This window comes from Enhydra lutris, unplaced genomic scaffold (genome assembly GCF_002288905.1).
Source record: "Enhydra lutris kenyoni isolate GAN:26980312 unplaced genomic scaffold, ASM228890v2 scaffoldscaffold13, whole genome shotgun sequence".
Taxonomy (NCBI): Eukaryota; Metazoa; Chordata; class Mammalia; order Carnivora; family Mustelidae; genus Enhydra; species Enhydra lutris.
This window is the reverse complement of record NW_019154097.1, coordinates 34,761,034-34,779,853: the sequence shown is the minus strand read 5'-3', so window position 1 is coordinate 34,779,853 and position 18,820 is coordinate 34,761,034. Positions and strand designations below refer to the sequence as shown.

The window sequence follows — 18,820 nt, the reverse complement described above, 5'->3', positions numbered from 1 at the left end:
TATATCACAGTTTCGTAAATATCATTTTAGATAAATATTTACAAAGTTAAAGTGACCATTTTCTGGAAGTAGAACACAGTTTCTTGAAAACTCTATACATTTTATACTTTTCATTATTATTATAGTTTCTTTATTTTACAAAACGCCCTTCGGGAGTTCTGGTACATGACTGCAAGGTGGGACAGGAGACACCAGAGGGCGTCCACGGCCAGAGTTTGGGGAGACTCGGGAGGAGGCAAGGGAGGGTGTGGGTAGGCGGGGCGGACACCCCCCACCGCCCCCACCACCAGGATCGCACACTGCCTGGAAGTGCTTTCTCCGCCGAGAAGCCAGTCTTGCCCTCTTCCCGCAGGAGTGTGGCCAGGAGGGGAAGGGACGCTTCTCCTCCCTGAGCAAGAAGTCAGAGATGAAGGGGAGGAGACATGGCTCCAACGATCTCATTTTACGGATGGGGAAGGGGGAAACTGAGGCCCCAAGAGGGCCTTCCTCGGGTACCCCAGTGGATTTCCGTCTGCCCTCGCGCTCGTCCTGCCCGGCACATTGTACCCTGTTCGTGCCTCGTCCCTCCCCGGGAGCCGGCTTTGGGGGTAAGGTGGCCAGAAGGGGAGAAGGGCCCGCCTGCCAGGGAAGAGCAGGTCTCGGGTCTCTTCTGGCTGCCCCAGAGCCCCGCCAGCCCCCAGCTCTCAAGATCGTGTCGGTGACTCGCGACACCGAGGGGCACCAGTCCCAAGAGGCAGCCGGAGGGGCCGTGCGCGCACCGGCCCGCCGCCCTCCTCCCGCCGCCAGGCTCCCCGACCCCGCTGAGGCCCTGCCACCCCCGAGGGATGCCAGCCCGGGAAGCCGGCTGGACAGGTGTGCCAGAGCGCCCCCGGCGCCGGGCGTGGGGACCCTCGAGGAGGAGGCGGCCGAGCAGCCGCCCCAGCCGGGTGGCCCGCAAAAGGGACCCTTGCCCCTCCGTGTTCTCACCTGCGAGACGGAGCGCAGACTGTGTGCCTAGGGGGTCACTTGTTGGGACGCACCTACAGCGCCGGGCGCCGGGCCCTCTGCGGCCGGGGTGGGGGTGTCAAGCGAGGAGAGAACAGGCCCGGCCCGCGCCCAACGAGCTGGAGGCGGGAGGCGGGAGGCGGGGCGCGTGGGCGCGAGGAGACGGGGAGCGCGTGCTCGGCGTGCGCGTGCGCGGCGCTCACAGCACCATGGCCGGCAGGTGGTGCGGCGCCGCGGCGGCGGCGGCGGCGAGCGCGGGCGCGTGCGCGTGCGGCGCGGGCAGCGCGGGCGAGTGCGGCTGCAGCGCGGCGCTGGGCGGCCGGTGGCGCGCGCTCTTCTGGTGGGCGCGCAGGCCGGCCAGCTGCGAGTAGGCGCTCTGGCACACCTGGCACTTGTAGGGACGCTCGCCCGTGTGCAGGCGCACGTGGTTGCGCAGCGTGGACGACTGGCTGAAGCGGCGGTTGCAGAAGCGGCACACGAAGGGCTTGTCCAGCGTGTGGATGCGCATGTGCGAGCGCAGGTTGCTGCGCGAGTTGAAGCCGCGGTGGCAGATGACGCAGCGCATGCGGCCCGCGGTGCCTGCCGCCGAGTCCGCCGGGTGGAAGTCCTCTGGCCGCGCGGGCGGGGCGCGGTGGGGGGCAGGTGCAGGGGGAGAGAGAACAGCCTCGTTACGACCGGCGCCCGGCCGGACCCGCCCCGCCCGCCTCGGATCCACGGGGGTGAGGGCGCGGGTCTGAGCAGGCTGCTTGGCGGCGCTGCCAGAGGGATGGGAGGAACTTGAGGTCAAAGAGGAGTTGGACTCCAGACCGTGCTGTGAGACCTCGGGGGCTGAGTGACTTCGCCCCCGAACCTCAACGTCCTCATCTGTAAAATGGGTACCGACTACGACTTCGCGGGGCTATGCACAACTTCCGGAGATGATCATAAAAACCTGCACTTTATCTCCCTTAGCCTGTATACGGGAGGAACCTCACTCAAAGTAGCCATCTGTAAATGGCAGGCTTCCACAAAAGGTCCCTCCCCCCAAAAACCCTTTCATTTATTCATCCCACAAATATGTACTGAGTGCTTACTATGTACCAGGGAACTGCGCCTCTCACCTTTCGCATTGCTGAGATGGAGGTAATGGTAACATCACCCCCATAAGCCCGCTGTGAGCATCAGAGAAATTACTGTTTGTAAAACATTAACTCATAAATAGTAGTTCATGAGCCTCAGGTTCTCCCTCTAACCAGATTTCACAAGGGTTTTACGAGGACCCAAGTGGGGTGATACCTGTAAAAGGTTCAGCTCAATACTTGGTATGAAATAGGTCTTGGGCAAATGGTGTCTATTGTGATGACCGGTATCCCCCACAACACACACACAGGCACACTGTACCCCACCTTCATTCAACAGGTTAATACCAAGCGCCTCCACCAGGCCCTGCACCAGGGACAGAGGGAAATATACATTGTCAGAGCTGGAAGGGGGTTTAAAGATCATCTCAGTTTGGGACCAACATCTTGCCTTTACAGATGGAAAAACTGAGGCACAGAGCCCTTCCCAGGATTGTACAGCAGAACGGGAACTCAATCTAGGCTCCCACCACAGGGCCATTACTCCTTCTGCCTCTCTGGTATTCTGCCCACCCAACCTGCCCCCAGATAATTTATTTTGTCCAGAAAACAGTGCCATTTGTGTCCAGACTGTGGTGGTAGCTCTGGGGGGCGTTGGCCTGCTTAAGCCAGTAGCCTCATGGGCTCGATACTGCTGGAGATTGAACCCGGGTCCCTGGATGCCAGGAGCGTGCCGGCCACAACAGGTGCACGCGCTCACTCACTCTCTCACTCTGGGTTCCAGGGGTCCCTTGTCATTATGGCCTCACAGAGGCTACTTACCATGCTTGTTCTTCTTCTGCTCCTCCTCCAGCCCAGGCACACCAGGGATCCCCAGGAAGGTGTTGTGTGAGTTTCCATACCACACCAGCAGCTCCTGGTCAGGCGGGATCATCTACAGAGAAGAAAGGCAGATAAGATCAGGGAGGCAGCAGGCCCCGGGGGTGAGAGTCAGGGTCTCTGCACGTGCTCCTGCTGCCAGGGCAGCTGTCCTGCACCTGCCATGGAGACGTGGATCCAGTCTCGGCCCCAAGAAAGCCACACAGGCCATCGCTAGCAAGCTGCGGAAACACACCGGGCACCTGGGTGGCTCAGTGGGTTAAAGCCTCTGCCTTCGGCTCGGGTCATGATCCCAGGGTCCGCATCTGGCTCTCTGCTCTGCAGGGAGCCTGCTTCCTCCTCTCTCTCTCTCTCTCTCTGCCTATCTGCGATCTCTCTCTGTCAAATAAATGGATAAAATCTTAAAAAAAAAAAAACAAAACTGTGGAAACACAGAAGGCCCTGGGATGCTCAGCCCCTGCCCCTTCCCTACTTCCCCCTCCCAGCCCAGGCCTTCTGGCTATTTCTGTCCAAGCTGCTGCAGCCGCCCAGCCACGTAAGAGTTCCAAAGTGACAGCCGCAGAATGCAAGGCTTGTAGCAAGGTGAGGTACTGGGAGAAGGAAAGCGAGAACACGTTTCCTTTCTTACTGAGGGGAACCAGCGTCAGCCAGCCCTCTGGTCGGCAAGACTGAACCAGATGTTCCCAAGGAGCGTGGGCTGCGGGGCACCCCATGGTACTTAGTTACATCCTGTCTGATAATGTTCTGGAAACATCTCTTACGCAAAACGCCCACAAGGCAGCAGCACGCCCCGTGTACCTCTCTCCCGATCACAGGCTCTGTGTGACTCCGTGCACATGGCAAATGCTAAAAAAGAACCATTGGGGTGGAGGGAAACCCCCCCCCACCTCAGGAAACACTGAGGCACAGAGCCTGGAACAAAATCCATTCCTGCAGGACGGAACTCGACAGATGGTGACAGTTCTCTGCTAATCCCAGGGAGGACCTGCACCAGGGAAATGGGAAGGCCCCTGGGAGGAAGGGGTTTTCAGGGACAGTCCCGGGAGGCTGTGGAAGGCCTGCTCCTGGGGAGGCACGGACCATAAATCCCTCACTCCAGGATGTCCCCAGGGGCCCATAGGCCTGTGGTGAAAGCCGTTAGCCCTCCCAAGTGGGGAACCTTCAGGCCCCAGCCAGCTAAGACAAATGAGAGAGATGGGGTGCCTGGGCTGGCTCAATCCGTGGAGCGGGCGACTTTTGATCTCAGGGTTGTGAGTTCAAGCCCGACACTGGGTGTAGAGAAGACTTAAAAATAAAATCTTTAAAAAAAGAAAAGACTGTTGAAAGAGCCCCCACCCTCCCAAGCCTGCACCCCATAGAGCTCAATTTGCCACCTATCCTGGGGGTCACTCTCTGAGCTTCCCAGGGAAATCTGGCCACACCCAGGCAGCAACTGGTTTGCTTTCCTCCTGGGTCCTCAGCCGCCTCAAAGGAGTTAAAGCGCCAAAAATTCCATCTTGGGGTGTCTGAAATCACGCAAGAATAGGACCCCCTCTTTTGGGTTCCCTGCTTACAGAGAAGGCCTACCCCTTCCATCTGACTCTGGCCTGCCACATGCAACACCCTTCTGTACCACAGCTTCCTTCCTCTGGTCAGAGGCAGGAAGACCCTCAGACCACCAGCCAGCTCTGCTCGGCCCTGAAAGGAGAGGGGCGGGAGAGGAGGGGTGGAGGAAGAAAAGTGTGAGGGGGTCTGGTCACAGCCAGCCTCCTGAGGCTCAGCCTGGGGCCATCGTGTCCCTGCCCCCATGGCCTGTGGGCCATCACGTCAAGCCCTCGGGGTCAGCGAGTGACCGGAAGCCAGGCAGAAAGTGCCAAACTGGCTCAGAGGTACAGGGTCCAAATATAGAAGAGTCAAGTACAGTCCCTGAACCCGAGGAGAATAAGGTGGCCCCTCAAAGAGAGCACGCAGGTTAGAATCTGGCACCACGGCAAAAGTCCTCGAGGCCATTCACAGTCATGGCCGTCATCCTGGGGGTCAGCGGGGCAGAGCTGGAGGCCCTGCTGGAAAGGGGACAGAGAAGACAGAGGTTTCGTGAGTCCCCTAGAAAAGAGGAGGGAGGAAGGGAAACGCTTAAGATCAGTTTGTTGCGAAGGAAACTGCTCCCTGTGGGAGGGTGCCGATGGACCCTGGGCCACCGGGCCCCTGGGAGACCTTAGGCAAGCACTTATCCCCTCTAAGCTTGTGTCCTCAAGTGAGGAGGTGGGGGAACGCGATCCCTGAGGTCCCCCAACTCTGAGACTCTGATTGTAAGTCACCTCTGACACTGTCTCTCTCTCTCTGTCCCGGCCCCTGGCTTCGATGTTCACAATCAGGGTTCTCTGAAAGCAACCAGCCCCCCATCAGACTTGTCTGAAGAGGAGACAGCACTGGCAGAGGTCACACCTCACGTCGGGGTCCACCTGGGCTCCTCACCTGCTGAGCAAGTTGCCTTCTGGTGCTGGGCCTCTGTTTCTGGGACTATAAAAGAGGGACAGTGCCCCTGCTCAGCCTCATGGGGTCAGGGCTCAGCGGAGCCGTGTGCAGAAAACTTTGCAGGGTGGATGGACGCAGGAGCGCGTGTTATAATTTTCTCTGAGCTCGCCAGCATCTCAGGAAAGTCTCCCAGTGCTCCCCACAGAGCCTGCAGCGTGGCTTGGGGCCATGGGCACAGTTAAAACCCAGGGTGACTGGTGGCTTTGCCTTCAGGGACCAACAATATCACAGGCTGGGCTCCGGTGCCACTGCTTCCTGCTTTGCTGGGGCACGGGGTGGGGGGCACCCCCAGGGAGAGCACAGATGGGCAGAGCAGGCTCTGCAAGCCCCCAGCGGATATGGCCCTGAGTTGCACCTCCAGATTCTCAGCCCAGGAATCAAATATCCAAATCAACACCAGCCTTCTTATTGTAATGGACAATAACAATTGTTATTAAATGTAAATTTGAGGCACCGGGGTGGCTCCCCAACCCACTTGGCCATCCCAAGTCAGATGCTTTACAGACTGACTTTGGCTCAGGTCATGATCTCCGGGGTTCTGGGATCAAGCCTTGTGTGGGGCTCTGTGCTCAGCGGGGAATCGGCTTCTCCCTCTCCCTCTGCCTCTCCCCACCCTCCCACCCCCACTCATGCTCTCTCTCTCTCTCAAATAAATAAATAAAATCTTTTTAAAAATTAAAAATATATATAAAATAAATACAACAACAACAGCCTCTGCCTTCGGCTCAGGTCATGATCTCAGGGTCCTGGAATCGAGCCCCGCATCGGACTCTCTGCTCAGCAGGAAGCCTGCTTCTCCCTCTCCCGCTCCCCCTGCTTGTGTTCCCTCTCCAGCTCTGTCTCTCTCTCTCTGTCAAATAAATAAATAAATACAATCTTAAAAAAGCAACAACAGTGGTGATGTGTGAGAAGCCAAGAACTCTGGGTTTGCACAAATTCCGAGTATTATTAAAAATCATTGTTTGGAATATGATTTTCTAAATGAGCACTTTGATACTGACTTTTTTTTTAAAGATTTTATTTATTTGTCGATACTTTTAACATCAAGCGCAGCATTTACTTACTAACACATTTTTTACATGGACTAAAATTAATCTTCCTAGTTAATTTCAGAAATCAGAGCAACAACACAGACACATTGACAAGCCCATGTAAACAGGTAAGGGTTGGGAGGAGGTGAAAAGGGACTCTCTCTCCCACCCTGGACGCCCAGCCGTGGTGGCCAGTTTTCTGTGCTTCTTTCCCCAGCAGGGTTTGTCATTTCGAGACTATTCAAAAATGCTGATTTAAGGTTGGTGGGGAGCAGCACGACAGGCAGAGTGGCTTCTACTTTTTCATATGAGATATCTGATTTTTTAAAAAATAATGAGGACACAGTACTTTTTATACTATCTCTATGTTAAACAAAGAAAACCCGGGTAGCCTGGGTGGCTCAGTCGGTTAAGCATCCGTCTCTAGATTTCAGCTCTGGTCTTGATCTCAGGGTAGGGTGAGTTCAAGCCCCGTGTTGGCTCCACTTAAAAAAAAAAAATCTATTAAGAGGAATCTACTGGAATTGAGAATGGCACAAATATCGAGAAGCCACCAGCACTGGGGAAGGCCGGAGGTGGAGTCTGTTGGCCCTTCAGAGCTTTGAGCCCCTTTGAGCCCAGCAACAGCCCCTGCCCTGGGCGCCTGGTCCCTGCTTGCTCGTTGGTACCCCCCCATGGGATAACCAGGAGGACCCTCAGGACCAGCAGACTCTCTGGGAGATCCTGGCACTATTGTCTGCAGGTTCCCAGGGTCCCGGCAGCTGACCAACTAAGCGCAAAGAACAGCCACTGTCCCCCTCCCAGGCTTCCCCGTCCCTCAATGCTACTGTTTCTTTCTTCGTAGCCGGCTGTAACTGCCAGGACCCTGCCAGGACTGTCCTTTGAGGCCCGGAGAACCAGAATCACAAAGGTGTCCTCTTCGAGGCAACAGGGACTGATGCAGGACACACAGTAAACCAAATAATTCCCCCAGGAAACCGAATCCCGTACCATAAAATCCACATCCCCGAGATTCTGGACGAGTATCGGGGCCTGAGTCTTCCCTTGACAAATTATGTAATCTCTCAGCTTGCGCTTCTGAACCTTCCCCGCCAGCCCAGCCGTTCTGTCCTGCCCCCTTTCTGAATTTTTATTATAAATGGAAACCGATCTGGTTTTGGTTTGTTTTCTTGATCTAAATGTATGTCACACTATTGAACACACTCCCGGGAGGCTCAGACACCCTCCCTTCCCCCCCAGGCGGTGCAGAAACCCTAGTCCAGAAGGATATCTGTGTCATCTGGACGAATATCAATTTCCATTGTACCACAGATGTCCTGACACACCAATTAATAGAGTTCCAGCAAATACGTATTGATCGGGGAGGCCCCACGGCTTGGTGACCAAGAGCTCTGCTCTGGGGTCCGACAAGCCTGGATCCAAATCAAAGCTCACTAATGCCCTGTGATCTCCTTGAACCTCAGTTTTGCCATCATTAAAATGGGGATAGTAATAGTATCTTCACAGAGTGGCGAGGACTCGAGTCTTAAAAATTTGCTAAGACATTTAGCACAGTACCAGCAGGGGATAAATGCTCCATGTATTATCAATGATGCTTATTATTAATAATCAGGGTACCCCAACTGCGTCCACCCCTGAGCAATGTCAAAAGGAAAATGGTGCCAGGAAAAGCAGACATGGGACTCAGGGAGCTGCCATATAAAATGTTTGGGTGCTTGAAAGGAAAAGGAAATCTTTGGGCACAGTAATCTGCCAAGACACCAGGAGGGGAAAGACTGGGAATTTTCTTCCCAGCTCCAGAGTCCAAAGTGCTCATAACTTAATTACTAAATCCTTTCCTTGCATGGAGTTTTGGCATCAGAGGGTCTTGCTTCCTGGGGTAGCTGGTTTTGTTTTTCTGGGAGAACAGGGGTCCGTGTGTCCCCCTTTCGACCCAGTCCCCATCACCTGCAGAAAGACTTACTCATTCGACACCAAATGGTCACTTGCTATGCACTGGGTGCTTTATAGAAATGCCATTTTAGGCACCTCACATTATAGTAAATTCTTCTGTGGTTAAATCGATGGGGGAAACGCCCCAAGAATGGCGTGCCGTAGATCTGGCCAGATGCCAATCCTGCCTGGGGGTTCTCCACTGACTATCTGGCCTTCCAACCCTGTCTGCATTTGGAGGGCTACTATTTTGTATCGGTAGATTTGAGAGCAGCGACAGTGCATCCTGCTTATCAAATAAAGATGGGCCTTCCCATTTTTGGGGTGAGTCACGGGTGACTTGTAGGGGGAGATAAATGGCAGTTCTAAGTGACAGATAGAAGACGGGTCGTAGCCAAGGCCCATCTCCTCTAATAACTCGCACAAAACAAACAGCCATGTATCCCGGAGACTTTAGGGAGTGGCCTGGAGGAAAAGCAATTTCTTCTGCTGGAGCCTAGAAGCGCCAGCGAGCCCTGGTCTCTGCCCAGCGCATGGTGGGTGGTCACACTGGCCCAGATGCACCCCTGGTCTGGTAAGTGGAATCTGACATGGCCACACGATGATTTGAGAAAAACTGCCACCACGGAAAAAGTGTCCAGCTTTGCTGATGAAAAGCAAAATGACCGTAAAGTGATATTTTCTGTTTCCTTGTCCCTCACTCAAGCAGTCCCTTCTTCATAGGCTTGCTTACCTCTGGGGCAAAGCATTGACTGGAAATTCAGGGCATCTCACTCATGTCATCCTATATGAATTGATTTCTTTTTCCTGATTCCCTTTTATCAACTTAAATCCCAATAAAACATAAATGACTCTAGGGGCGCCGGGTGGCTCAGTGGGTTAAAACCTCTGCCTTTGGCTCAGGTCCTAATCTCAGGGTCCTGGGATCGAGTCCTGTGCCCCGCATCGGGCTCTCTGCTCAGTGGGGAGCCTGGTTCCACACTGCGCCCCCGCTTGCCTCTCTGCTTACTTGTGATCTCTGTCAAATAAATAAAATCTTTTAAAACACAAACATAGATGACTCTTCTTGAATCTTCCAAATTCAGATTCCTTCCTAGAGATACTCTTCAGACACTGTCCTCTGACTCTGAATTTCTGTAGAAATTTCTACTAATGTTTTCTGACTCCGTCGAGACTTCAACCAGTATGACCTGCCCAGGGAGATGATCTGAGATCCCCGAGTCGGCCCATCCGGGAGTCCTTTGGCCCCAAACCACACAAGCATTCCCACGATCTGTCATGCACATGCGTATGCATCTGTCCTCGTGTACGTGTGCGTGCGCTCGTGTTAGAGAGGAGGAATGGAACGACTGCGTGTCTCCCATCTCCTCTGTATCAGGACGGCAGGGAAGCAGGGAGGATGTGTGTGTGAGGCTGGGAAGAAGGGGGCAGGGAGGATCCTGGAGTTACTCTGCGCTCCAGTGAGATTCAGCCACACCTGAGGCCGATTCCTTGTTCCCACGGGGTAGCCGCCCAGCCAGATGGTCACAGGAGCCCCCTTTGTCCTAGACCTTTGTCCTATGTGCCTGGGCCACTTCGGTCCTACCTTCAAACAGCCCCATGCTGTTCCACGCCCCATGAATGCCAGTCCAGAAACCTTTCTTTACCCTCCACTTCCTGGTGCTCCCAGAGTCTACCCCTCAGCTGAGACCCCCTCCCAGGCCACACCAGCACCCAGGCAAAGACCATTCTGTTGTCATCCCTGGGAGATTTCCTGGAGCCTGGTTTTTGAGGGACAACTGGACCCCAGTTCCAGAAGCTGCTAGGCCCCAGTGCCCCTCAGACCTTAGAAAGATTTGAGGCTCTGAGTCCCAGGGAGGAAACGGACTAGAGGGAAGTCATTCTCTGTCCCTGGGAGACTTGCTTTGGACCTCTCCAAAACTCAACCAAGGCTAGCCCCACTCCCAAGGGAGGACACTGCCTCTCTTCATTAGTGTTCTCCACCAGCAGAGTGGAAGCAGGAGGTCCAGACAAGTTGGGGCCGGGGGTGGGGGAGAACATCCCATCCACACCCCCACACAGCACTCACCACCAATCTGCCATGGGGAAGGAGGACAGCTTGTCCCGCTCCTGGGCCAGACGCTGAGCATCCTGCCAAGAGACCCTGTCCGGAGGGTGCCGACAGCCTGGCCCACCATGGCTACCACCACTTGTCTTGCCTCAGCCCCTCTCTGTAGACCAGGAGCTTTCCTGCCTCTGTCCAAGGTTTCCCTATTGGGAACACCACCTTTACCATCCTTCTGAACCTTCCCATGACCTGGGCATGGTTTAGCTACTCTCAACCACGGGATATGATATTTATCTGCAGCTACCTTTCCTTTTCCCTCGCCTCGAAGCAGTTCGACCCAGCACAGGCATTAGCACCAACATCTCCCCCAATGCCTGGTAAGAGCTCCCAAGTCCCCCTGCCACCAAGTGAACCCCAGCCTCCCTGTCGGCAAACTGTGGATCATCGCAGAACCCTCCCTCGTGGATTAAATACACAAGGATTATAAGGGATAAGACGTCCACAGAGTCTAGGAGACGCCTCACACAGCGCATGATCTACGTGTCACAGCCGAGACTTGGAGTCGTGATCCGCTTCAACGTCCCACGCGTGCAGAACAAGGAACAGCATGCAGCGAAAATGCTGCAGACACGATGCCCTCTCTCTCGCCTTCAAATGCTTTCCCCACATCTTGCTCTCTGTATCTCTTAGCTTCTGAACCTCAGGACACCCTAAGCAGCTATCTGGGGACCTCACAGTAGAGGGACTCATGACATCCACAATGGCCTAAAGTCAAAAGTTCCATACTTTCTGACCTGCGGTGCAGAAAACTTGCCACGATGTTCCTGCTCCCAGAGACCATGATGCCTGGGCAGGGCCAGCAGGGCCGGCATCAGTGCTCCTCCATTCCCCCCCTCCTAACAGAACCCGGACACGGCTGCCTGCATCCCTTCTCCCAGCTGCCCCCTGGCTTCCTACACAGCAGCGCATGCACTCACCTCGATAGCCTTGTAGAAGATACTGGTGCCGATCTGGACGACCTCCAGGTTCTGCTCCTGTTCATTCCGTGCACACTTGATGTAGGTCATCCAACTCCGGTGGTCCTCCTGGCTGGCATCAATGAAGTAGCGCACTGTGCCATCCTCATTGAACACCTGCGTGCAGGTAAATTAGAGACAGAGTGAGGCAGGCTGGGCCACCTGTGGCCCCGCCAGGCCCTGCTGCTGGCATATCAGCCTATGCTCCCTCTATCCCCACAACAGCCCCAGGAAGGGCTATCGGCTCTATAATCATCTCAGCTTTCCTGCTGAGGGGCGGGGGGGGGGGGGGGGGGCGGCTCCGGGCTCAGAGCCGGAGGCCAGGCAGCTAGAAGTGACCGACAGGGAGTCAGTCTCCAGGGCCCCAAGGGCTCCCGCAGCCACATTCTGCCCATCTCCGGAAGGAAAGGGTCTCCAAGGGATCCCTGATTCGACAAGGTGCCATTCAGCTAATTCCCTGGGGATGCAGACGTGCTCCCCAAAGCGGCGGCAAGCACAGACCAGGAATCAGAGGGGGACCCAGGAGCCTGGAGAGGGAAGGCTGGCTCACTGTGGCACCCTGCTCTGGCCCAAGCCCCGTTGTGGGAGCTACCAAGAGTACTCAGAAATCAGACTAGAACCCAACTTCCTAACCTAGCAAAAAATGGAGAAGATAACTACTGGCCTAGGTCTCCAGGGAGGGAGGAGGTGAGGTCGGGAGAGGTGTCTGGACCTTGCCCTATTCTCTTCCTCTTGCGCCTATGACCAGGGGCAAGATTTGTGACACTGGGCTTCTCCAGGGACTGTCAGGTGGGGGCTTGGGGGGAACCCATGGAGGGAAGGGAAATGAGATTAGGGAGAGGGTACGCCTGCCAGCCTGGCCACTGCGTGGTGAGAGCCCCAGGGGGGAGGAAATGCTTTGGGAATGGCTTTGTCCTCAGGGTGTCCTAAGGATGGCCGTCCTGACATCTGGCACTGTCAAAGGAGAGGAGGGTCAGAAGCCGGGGTGGAAGCTTCTCTGAGCTTCAGCTTCCCTCTGGAGAATGGGAATAATAATTCATAGGTGCTGAGCTCATTTGGTGGCATGCAGGTCACTGACTCAGAAAGTTGACTCAACGCCAGTTTGTCCCCTGATGATTTCCAGTTGTCACTATTCTGCCTGGGCTGAGAAGCCCATTCCTAGGAAGCACAGGCCCCTCCATTCTCCATGCTGGCCACCCTCACCCCCAGCTCAGAGGGGCTTTCCTTGCAACTTCCTCCGGAGGAAAAGAATGCAGGTAGCTGGGAGGTCCCCCCCCACCCCCGTTTGGTTTCTGTGCTTTCTGCAACGGCGCCGTAGGCAAGCGACATGGCTTCCTGGGGCCTCAGTGCCCTCCTGTGAAGTAGGGCCAACAACAGTCCCAAGGGTTGGCCAGAGGAAAGAGGATCAGAATTTCCAAACAAAGGCCTTAGCTGTCTTAGCGGGGTTGGGGATGCACCTCCAGGCACAGGGCGGCAGGATCCGCGATCCGGAGTCACACAGCACCAGCGCCCAAGCACCCCAAGATCCCAGCAGGGGCGACAGGCACAGAGTGGCAGATACCTACCTCCCACATCAGGTTGTTGTTCTTGCAGATGTCCACGTGCTCCGGGGCGATGACGCGGCCAGTGAAGGGGCCCATCTCCGTGCCCGCCTTGATCCACGTCTTGGAGAAGATGCCGAGGCCCTCGCCGGGGATGGAACTCTGCGCGATGATCACCTCCGCCGGCAGCACCAGGCTGGACAGCTTCTGCACCTCTGTGACCACCAGCGGGGGCAGGGGGACGGGGTCAGATCCTGAGGCAGGGGATGGTCGGCCCTTCCCGCCAGAGACTCAGGGCGGTCCCATCCGGCCAGACCCACCTCAGGCCCGCCCTGGAGTGACTCGGGAGAAGTCACTGGGGTGTGTGTTTGTGTGCGGTGGAGGGGGGCTGCGGCGGCGGGGGCGGGGGTTGCTCAGCGCAGGAGTCGCCTCGGTTTGCAACCCGGAACGTCTGTGCCCTCCGAAGCAAGAGGTGCTTTGGGGCTCATTTCTAGGAGCTTTTATTGCTTTTATTTATTTATTTACTTATTTGGTCTCTCCACTAATTCTCAAAGCATCCACAACCTCCCTGACCCTCACCCTGTAAGATTTAAGAACGACTGTGCCCACCGCAGCGGGCGGCTTTACATATGGGTAAACTGGGGCCCGCTTCCAGGAGGCGGTGATCGCCAAGCCTGAGATCGCGCTTCCGCGGGACAATCCGCGCTCACTGCGTCTCCCTGCTCAGACACCGGGCGCTGTCGAAAGGCCCCGGAGGCGGCCAGGAGCTCTCTTTTCTGGGTTGCGGGAGGCCCTGCGCGTCGGGCTGGCTGGCGACTGCGCTGGGAAGAGACCTCGGGCTGCGGGCGGGGGGTGGTGGGGGCGGGGGCGCGGAAGCTCAAAAGGAACACGGGCAACGGCGGGCTGCCTCGGGGCGCTCTCTGGGTGACCCCGGGCCCACCTCGGTCCTCCTCGCCGCCCAAGATCGCAGGTGCCAGAAAGGGCGCCGGACCCCCGTGAGCCCTGAAGTCGCCCTCTGGGCGGGAAAGAGCCCGGCGGCCCCCAGCCACCCCCCCCTCCCCGCCCCATGCCCCTGCCGGGCCTGGCAGCCGGAGTGGGGGCGGCGAGGCGCACAGGGCCGGCCTCCGTGTCTTACAAGGTTCCCCTCTAAGCTACCGGGGAAAATGGCCGGCGAGCGGGGCCGGCTGAAAGCGGGGGCGGGGGGGGGGGGTTGTTAAACGGTGTCCATTGCGGCGCGGCCGGCAATTTGTCACGCTGTTAAAGTGATAGCATTCATTCGGCTCCATTCGAAAGAAATTGCTAATTCTAAATTCATTAGCCCTGGAAGAATGCTGTAGCAGTAAATTGTAGCTCAATGCGGAGAGGACTTGTTTAAAAGGGGCCGAGGAATTCCCCTTACAAAAAGGGGGGATTAGATGGTTGACATAGCGTGAATGGAAGTGGAATTAGTCTGCACGGTGAATTAAGAGAGGAACAGAAATCGTCACGGGGGAAGAGAGGGCGACGCGCAGAGATGCCAGCGCCGGGCAAAGATATTGTTTGCAGGTTGATGAATGAGGAATAAGAACTTGAGACATCTTAAAGAAAAGAAACTTTTCTGGCTCTCTCTTTCTCTCCCTCGCTCCCTCCGCGGCTTTCTCTGCCGGCCCGCCCGCCCTCCGCCCCCTCCCCAGCCCCCTGCCTTTTAAAGTTCTCGGTTGAAGTGGGAACTTTCTCGGGTCAAGCCCAAGTTAACTAAATGAATTTTAAACCCCTTCTTTTTGAGTCAACTGCTATTACACGCCTAGTAAGGCTTTAAATGCCGGGAACCCGCCGGCTCAAAGGGGTGAGGGGCGGGCCGGGGGGCGCCAGGGGCCGCAGGGCCCGGGCAGCCTGGACGCGGCGATCCCTTCTCTGAGCCGCCGGGGGCGCGGAGCGGCTTCCCGCCCCGCCCGGGCCTTGGCTGCTTGCGCCCCGGTTCGGCTCCCGGGAAACTGAGGCCCACGGAACAGCCGCGACGCCCCGTGGCCCTGCCGTGCCCCGTGCGTCGCCAGGACGGGAACCTTGCGCCGCCTGGAGAAGGGGGCGCGACCGGCCTCGACGGCGCGACTCACCGCCGGAGAAGGACTGCGCCAGGACCTCGGCGGTGAAGGCTGTCTTGGGGCTGGCGTGGTGGCTCTTGTCCTCGAAGAGCTGCTCGCCCAGCACGTTGCGCCAGCGGCCGTACAGGAAACTGTGCAAGATGTCGGAGGTGATGACCTCGGCCAGTGCCAGTCCCGGCGCCTTCAGCCCGGTCTTGAGCACCAGGGCCTCAGCCGGGAGCACGGAGCCCATCATGGGCGGTCCGGGGCTCGCCGGCGCCGGGGACGGACGGCCGGGCGGACACGGGGATGCGGCGGGAGAGAGGGGAGCGCAGGGGCTAGAGAGGAGGGCTGTGACGGAGGAGGAGGAAGAGGAGCAGGGGGAGGACGAGGACGAGGGGGGGGGACGCAGGAGGGAGCGGGAGGCGAGTCGGGCTGGGAAGAAAGTGAACGAGGGGGAGCGAGGCGGAGAGGGAGAGAGAGATGGAGAAATCAGCAGAGGTGGCAGAGGCGGCGCGGACGGCTGGAGACACAGGGGTGGAGGCGGAGGCGGGTGCGGGGGGTGCAGGGCGGGTGGAAGGCGGGCGGCTGCAGAGAAACGGCGGCGAGGGGTTCTGGGACGGGCGCTCGCCTCTCGCACACCCGGCCCGGACGGTCTTCGCCTTGGCAAAAGCTCAGCGCCTTTATAGGAGCCTCAGTGACCCTCCTAATTGGTTATTAATGACCCCCTGACGTCGGACAGACTTGTTGTACCCGGCCGGGCTCGAGGAGCCCTCGTCGCCAGAGCTCAAGGGGCGGGGGCGCGCGGGCGCTCCGAATTGTCCCTTTTCGCTCCTCCCGCCCCTCCCTGGCCCTTCCTCTCCGCCCCCCCCCTCCTCTTCCTCCTCCTCTCCCCGTGGGAAGCGCCGGGCTGGGAGGGAGGCTCAGGCCCCGGCGAGGAGAGGAGGGGACGGAGCAGGGGAGGGGGCGCCGCGAGGCTCGCTCGGACTCCAGGGACCGGACTGGGCAGGAGGGACGCCTGGCCTTGGGCCCTGCCGGCCGCCGCTCACCCACAGCTCAGGGCGGATCTGCGCTCCTCATCCCCGCCGGCGGCATTCACCTCCCCTAGGCTCCCTGGCCCTCTTGGCCAGCCCGGCTCTCTGGAGCGCCGAGCAGAGCTCCAGAACGCGGGATGCGCTGCTCTCCTGATGTAGACGGCGCTTGCCAGAGTCGGCCGCTACGCTTCAACCGGGCCGCTAGACCACCGGGTTCGCAGCTGGCTGCCCAGTGTGAAACTCTTCCCCTGCGGCAAGGGCTGCAGGGAGGGGCTGCAGCCGCGTTGGGGCTGAGCCCTGCCCTAGGTGGTGTCGTGGGCAACGGGCTCCAACTCTGGCGGGCTAGGGACCGAAATCCCCCCAGGCCGTGGGTTGCCCAGAATAGGTTGTTCTGATGGATATGGGAGGGGATGGAAAAGGGTCCCCGGCCAGTTCTGAGTGAGAGCAGCCGTGCTCCAAAGCCAAGGATCTCCAAAACTGCAGGCGGTGCCTGCGGGCCCTGAAGCTCCAGCCTTCCAGCTTCTTCGCTCAGCTGCGACCTCGGGGAGACCTCTGCATTCTGCAGTCCTTCTTTCTTGCCTCCCAGTTCTCCTTCTTTCTCTTCTGGCCCCCCCTTCTCTCCCTTCCTCCCAACTGCCCCCTCCCCCATTCCACCAGGATGCTTTCTGCGCACAGGTTCCAAGATACCCAGGGCGCCAGCACCGTGTTTCTCCGTCTCTTTCCCCGTGACAAGGAGCTGCTGAGCCCGGGAAGGCCAACGCTTCCTGCAGCCTTTGCTGACTTCTTGGGTTAGCCTCAAGTCCCCGACTCCAGCCCTAGACACTGGAGGGGCATCATGGAGACACCTCCCACCCTCCCTGCAATGTCAGATTCTGTTAGCAGAGCCCAGTTTTCTGGACCCTCAGGGAAGGGGTTGGGCTTACGGGTTAGCTGGAGGAATCAGACTCTCCACGCTTTCTCCGCAGCACGGGGCCTTGGGCAGATGGTCAGGGGCCTGGCCTTCCCATAAGGAGTCACTGTCCTCACACCCCTTGGCAAAAAACTCCTTCTGCGGGGCGGTGGGGGGGGGCTGTCTTGGCTTTTGCTAAGCCATCCTCACACCTGGCCACCACGGACCCCCGGCCTTGCGGGCCCAGTGCCAGCCAGTGGTCTCTGCTGTCCCAGTGTCCGCATCCGGACATAGAGTAAGGAAGGCGGCAATCGCCGGCCTTCAGACACAGAGCCCCGGTGAGCCTGGAGATGATGCCCAGAGGAGGCTGCTCTGGGCACAAGGCACGACCGTCGGGCTTGGCGCCAGCAGAGGGCAGCCCTGCAGAGGAGCCAGCACAGCTTGCGGGTTAGGGTCCCGGAACCTCAGATCCCTTCCAGATGCCACCAGCGAGTCACCACGGGCTCAGGTTTGAGCGGAGGGCTCTGCCAGAGGGGGCTGAGGGAGCCCGAGTCTGGGTGCCTCACCCATGCCTGGACCTTGGTTTCTACAAAGACTTGGTGAAAGGGAAAATGCGCCAAGGCGAAGGAGACTCCATGGGGAGCACCGCCCAGAGCTTGGAGCTCAGTTCTCAAGGCTGGCAGCCATCCTCGCCGCCTTCGGGAGATCAAAGGAGGAAGAGGACTGCTGAGCGTCCTCGGGGCCGCTCTTCTCTCTGGGCCGCTCTTCTCTCTGGGCCTCGGTGTCCCTGTCTGAGCAACAGTGTAGGTGGGACTCTGTGAACTGAGATTGCTTCCCACCTTGTCCCGTTTTGGGTCAGGTCACCTTACTCTGAAAGCCGGGAGGATTTTGTCAATTGCCTGGGCCACACCCCAGAGAAAATCCCTCAGGTCTGTGCATACTTCCAACCATGGGCACAGCCTTTGGGACCTGCACCCCAGCTCGAGGTCAGAAGGTGAAGGACCGAGGGCTCCAACGGCGACTAGGGAGCCCTACTCCTTTCCCCCGGACCGGAACTCCTAGGCAGCGATGCGGGCACAACGGAAGCGCGGCTGGGGCCAGCCTTCCAGCTCCCACGCCTGCCAGCCCGGTGCGTCTCCACTGTGCGCTCAAATTCTGTGCTTCTGATCGAGGCACAGACCCACCTGGACTGCGCCCCAGGGAAAGGGGAGCTATATGGAGCGCCCCAGTCTCAGGGCCCACTGGAATTGGGGAGCAAGCCCGGTGCGCCGAGATTGCGAAGGAAGATACTGCACGTTCCGGAGTTTCTTCGCGGCTGAACCCTGTGGTTTTCCGCGGGGCCCAGCCGAGGAGTGTGCCCGCGCCGCAGCCCCCTACCCTACCCCAGACCGGCCAGAGCTCGCAGGCGCCGCCCTTGTAGCGCCTGCGGGCCGCCGTTCCGAGATCTCTTTAATATTCATGGGCGTTAATAGAGAGGCCCCCAGTATATCGGTCCATTGTGGGCGGCTCGTAGGGCTTGAATAGGCCCCGGCCCTCTTTCTTCGGCGCAGCTTCCCGAGGGGCCGGGCCAGGAGTGAATGGCCCCGCTTCCCGCCCCGCGCCCCCTCCCCCTTGCGGGAAGAACATCTTTATCCCCGCCGCCGCCGCCGCCGCTGCCTCCCCGGCCCCCATTCACGCGGCCCCAGCTCCGGGCGGAACGAATCAATCCGCCGCGGCTCTTCGGAGGTCATCCGCGTGGCCCGGGCTCCCCCTTCTCCCGGAGCCCACGGGAGTGGAGAGAGGGAGTCGGCCGCAGGCCGAGGGACCCACGGACTGAGGGACACTTGGGGAGGGGC

General features: G+C 58.3%; 1 protein-coding gene across 1 annotated transcript; it reads right to left on the bottom strand.

Moving 5' to 3' along the window:
* Positions 1 to 1,183: 1,183 nt before the first annotated feature.
* On the bottom strand, positions 1,184 to 15,318 carry LOC111145454 (PR/SET domain 12). Its single transcript, XM_022500350.1, has 5 exons — positions 15,096 to 15,318; positions 13,027 to 13,217; positions 11,423 to 11,578; positions 2,865 to 2,976; positions 1,184 to 1,593 (listed from the first exon to the last, which is right to left on the bottom strand). The coding sequence occupies exons 1-5, from the start codon at positions 15,316 to 15,318 to the stop codon at positions 1,184 to 1,186; spliced, it is 1,092 nt and encodes a 363-aa protein (XP_022356058.1).
* Positions 15,319 to 18,820: the final 3,502 nt, after the last annotated feature.

What these genes read in the sequence shown, in the direction of transcription:
- LOC111145454 (XM_022500350.1), bottom strand. Translation starts at nt 15,318, where the DNA reads ATGATGGGCTCCGTGCTCCCGGCTGAGGCCCTGGTGCTCAAGACCGGG. An exon ending in GGCGCAGTCCTTCTCCGGCG is followed by an intron (nt 13,218 to 15,095) that starts GTGAGTCGCGCC and finishes TGGTGGTCACAG; the next exon opens with AGGTGCAGAAGCTGTCCAGC. An exon ending in ACAACAACCTGATGTGGGAG is followed by an intron (nt 11,579 to 13,026) that starts GTAGGTATCTGC and finishes ACCTGCACGCAG; the next exon opens with GTGTTCAATGAGGATGGCAC.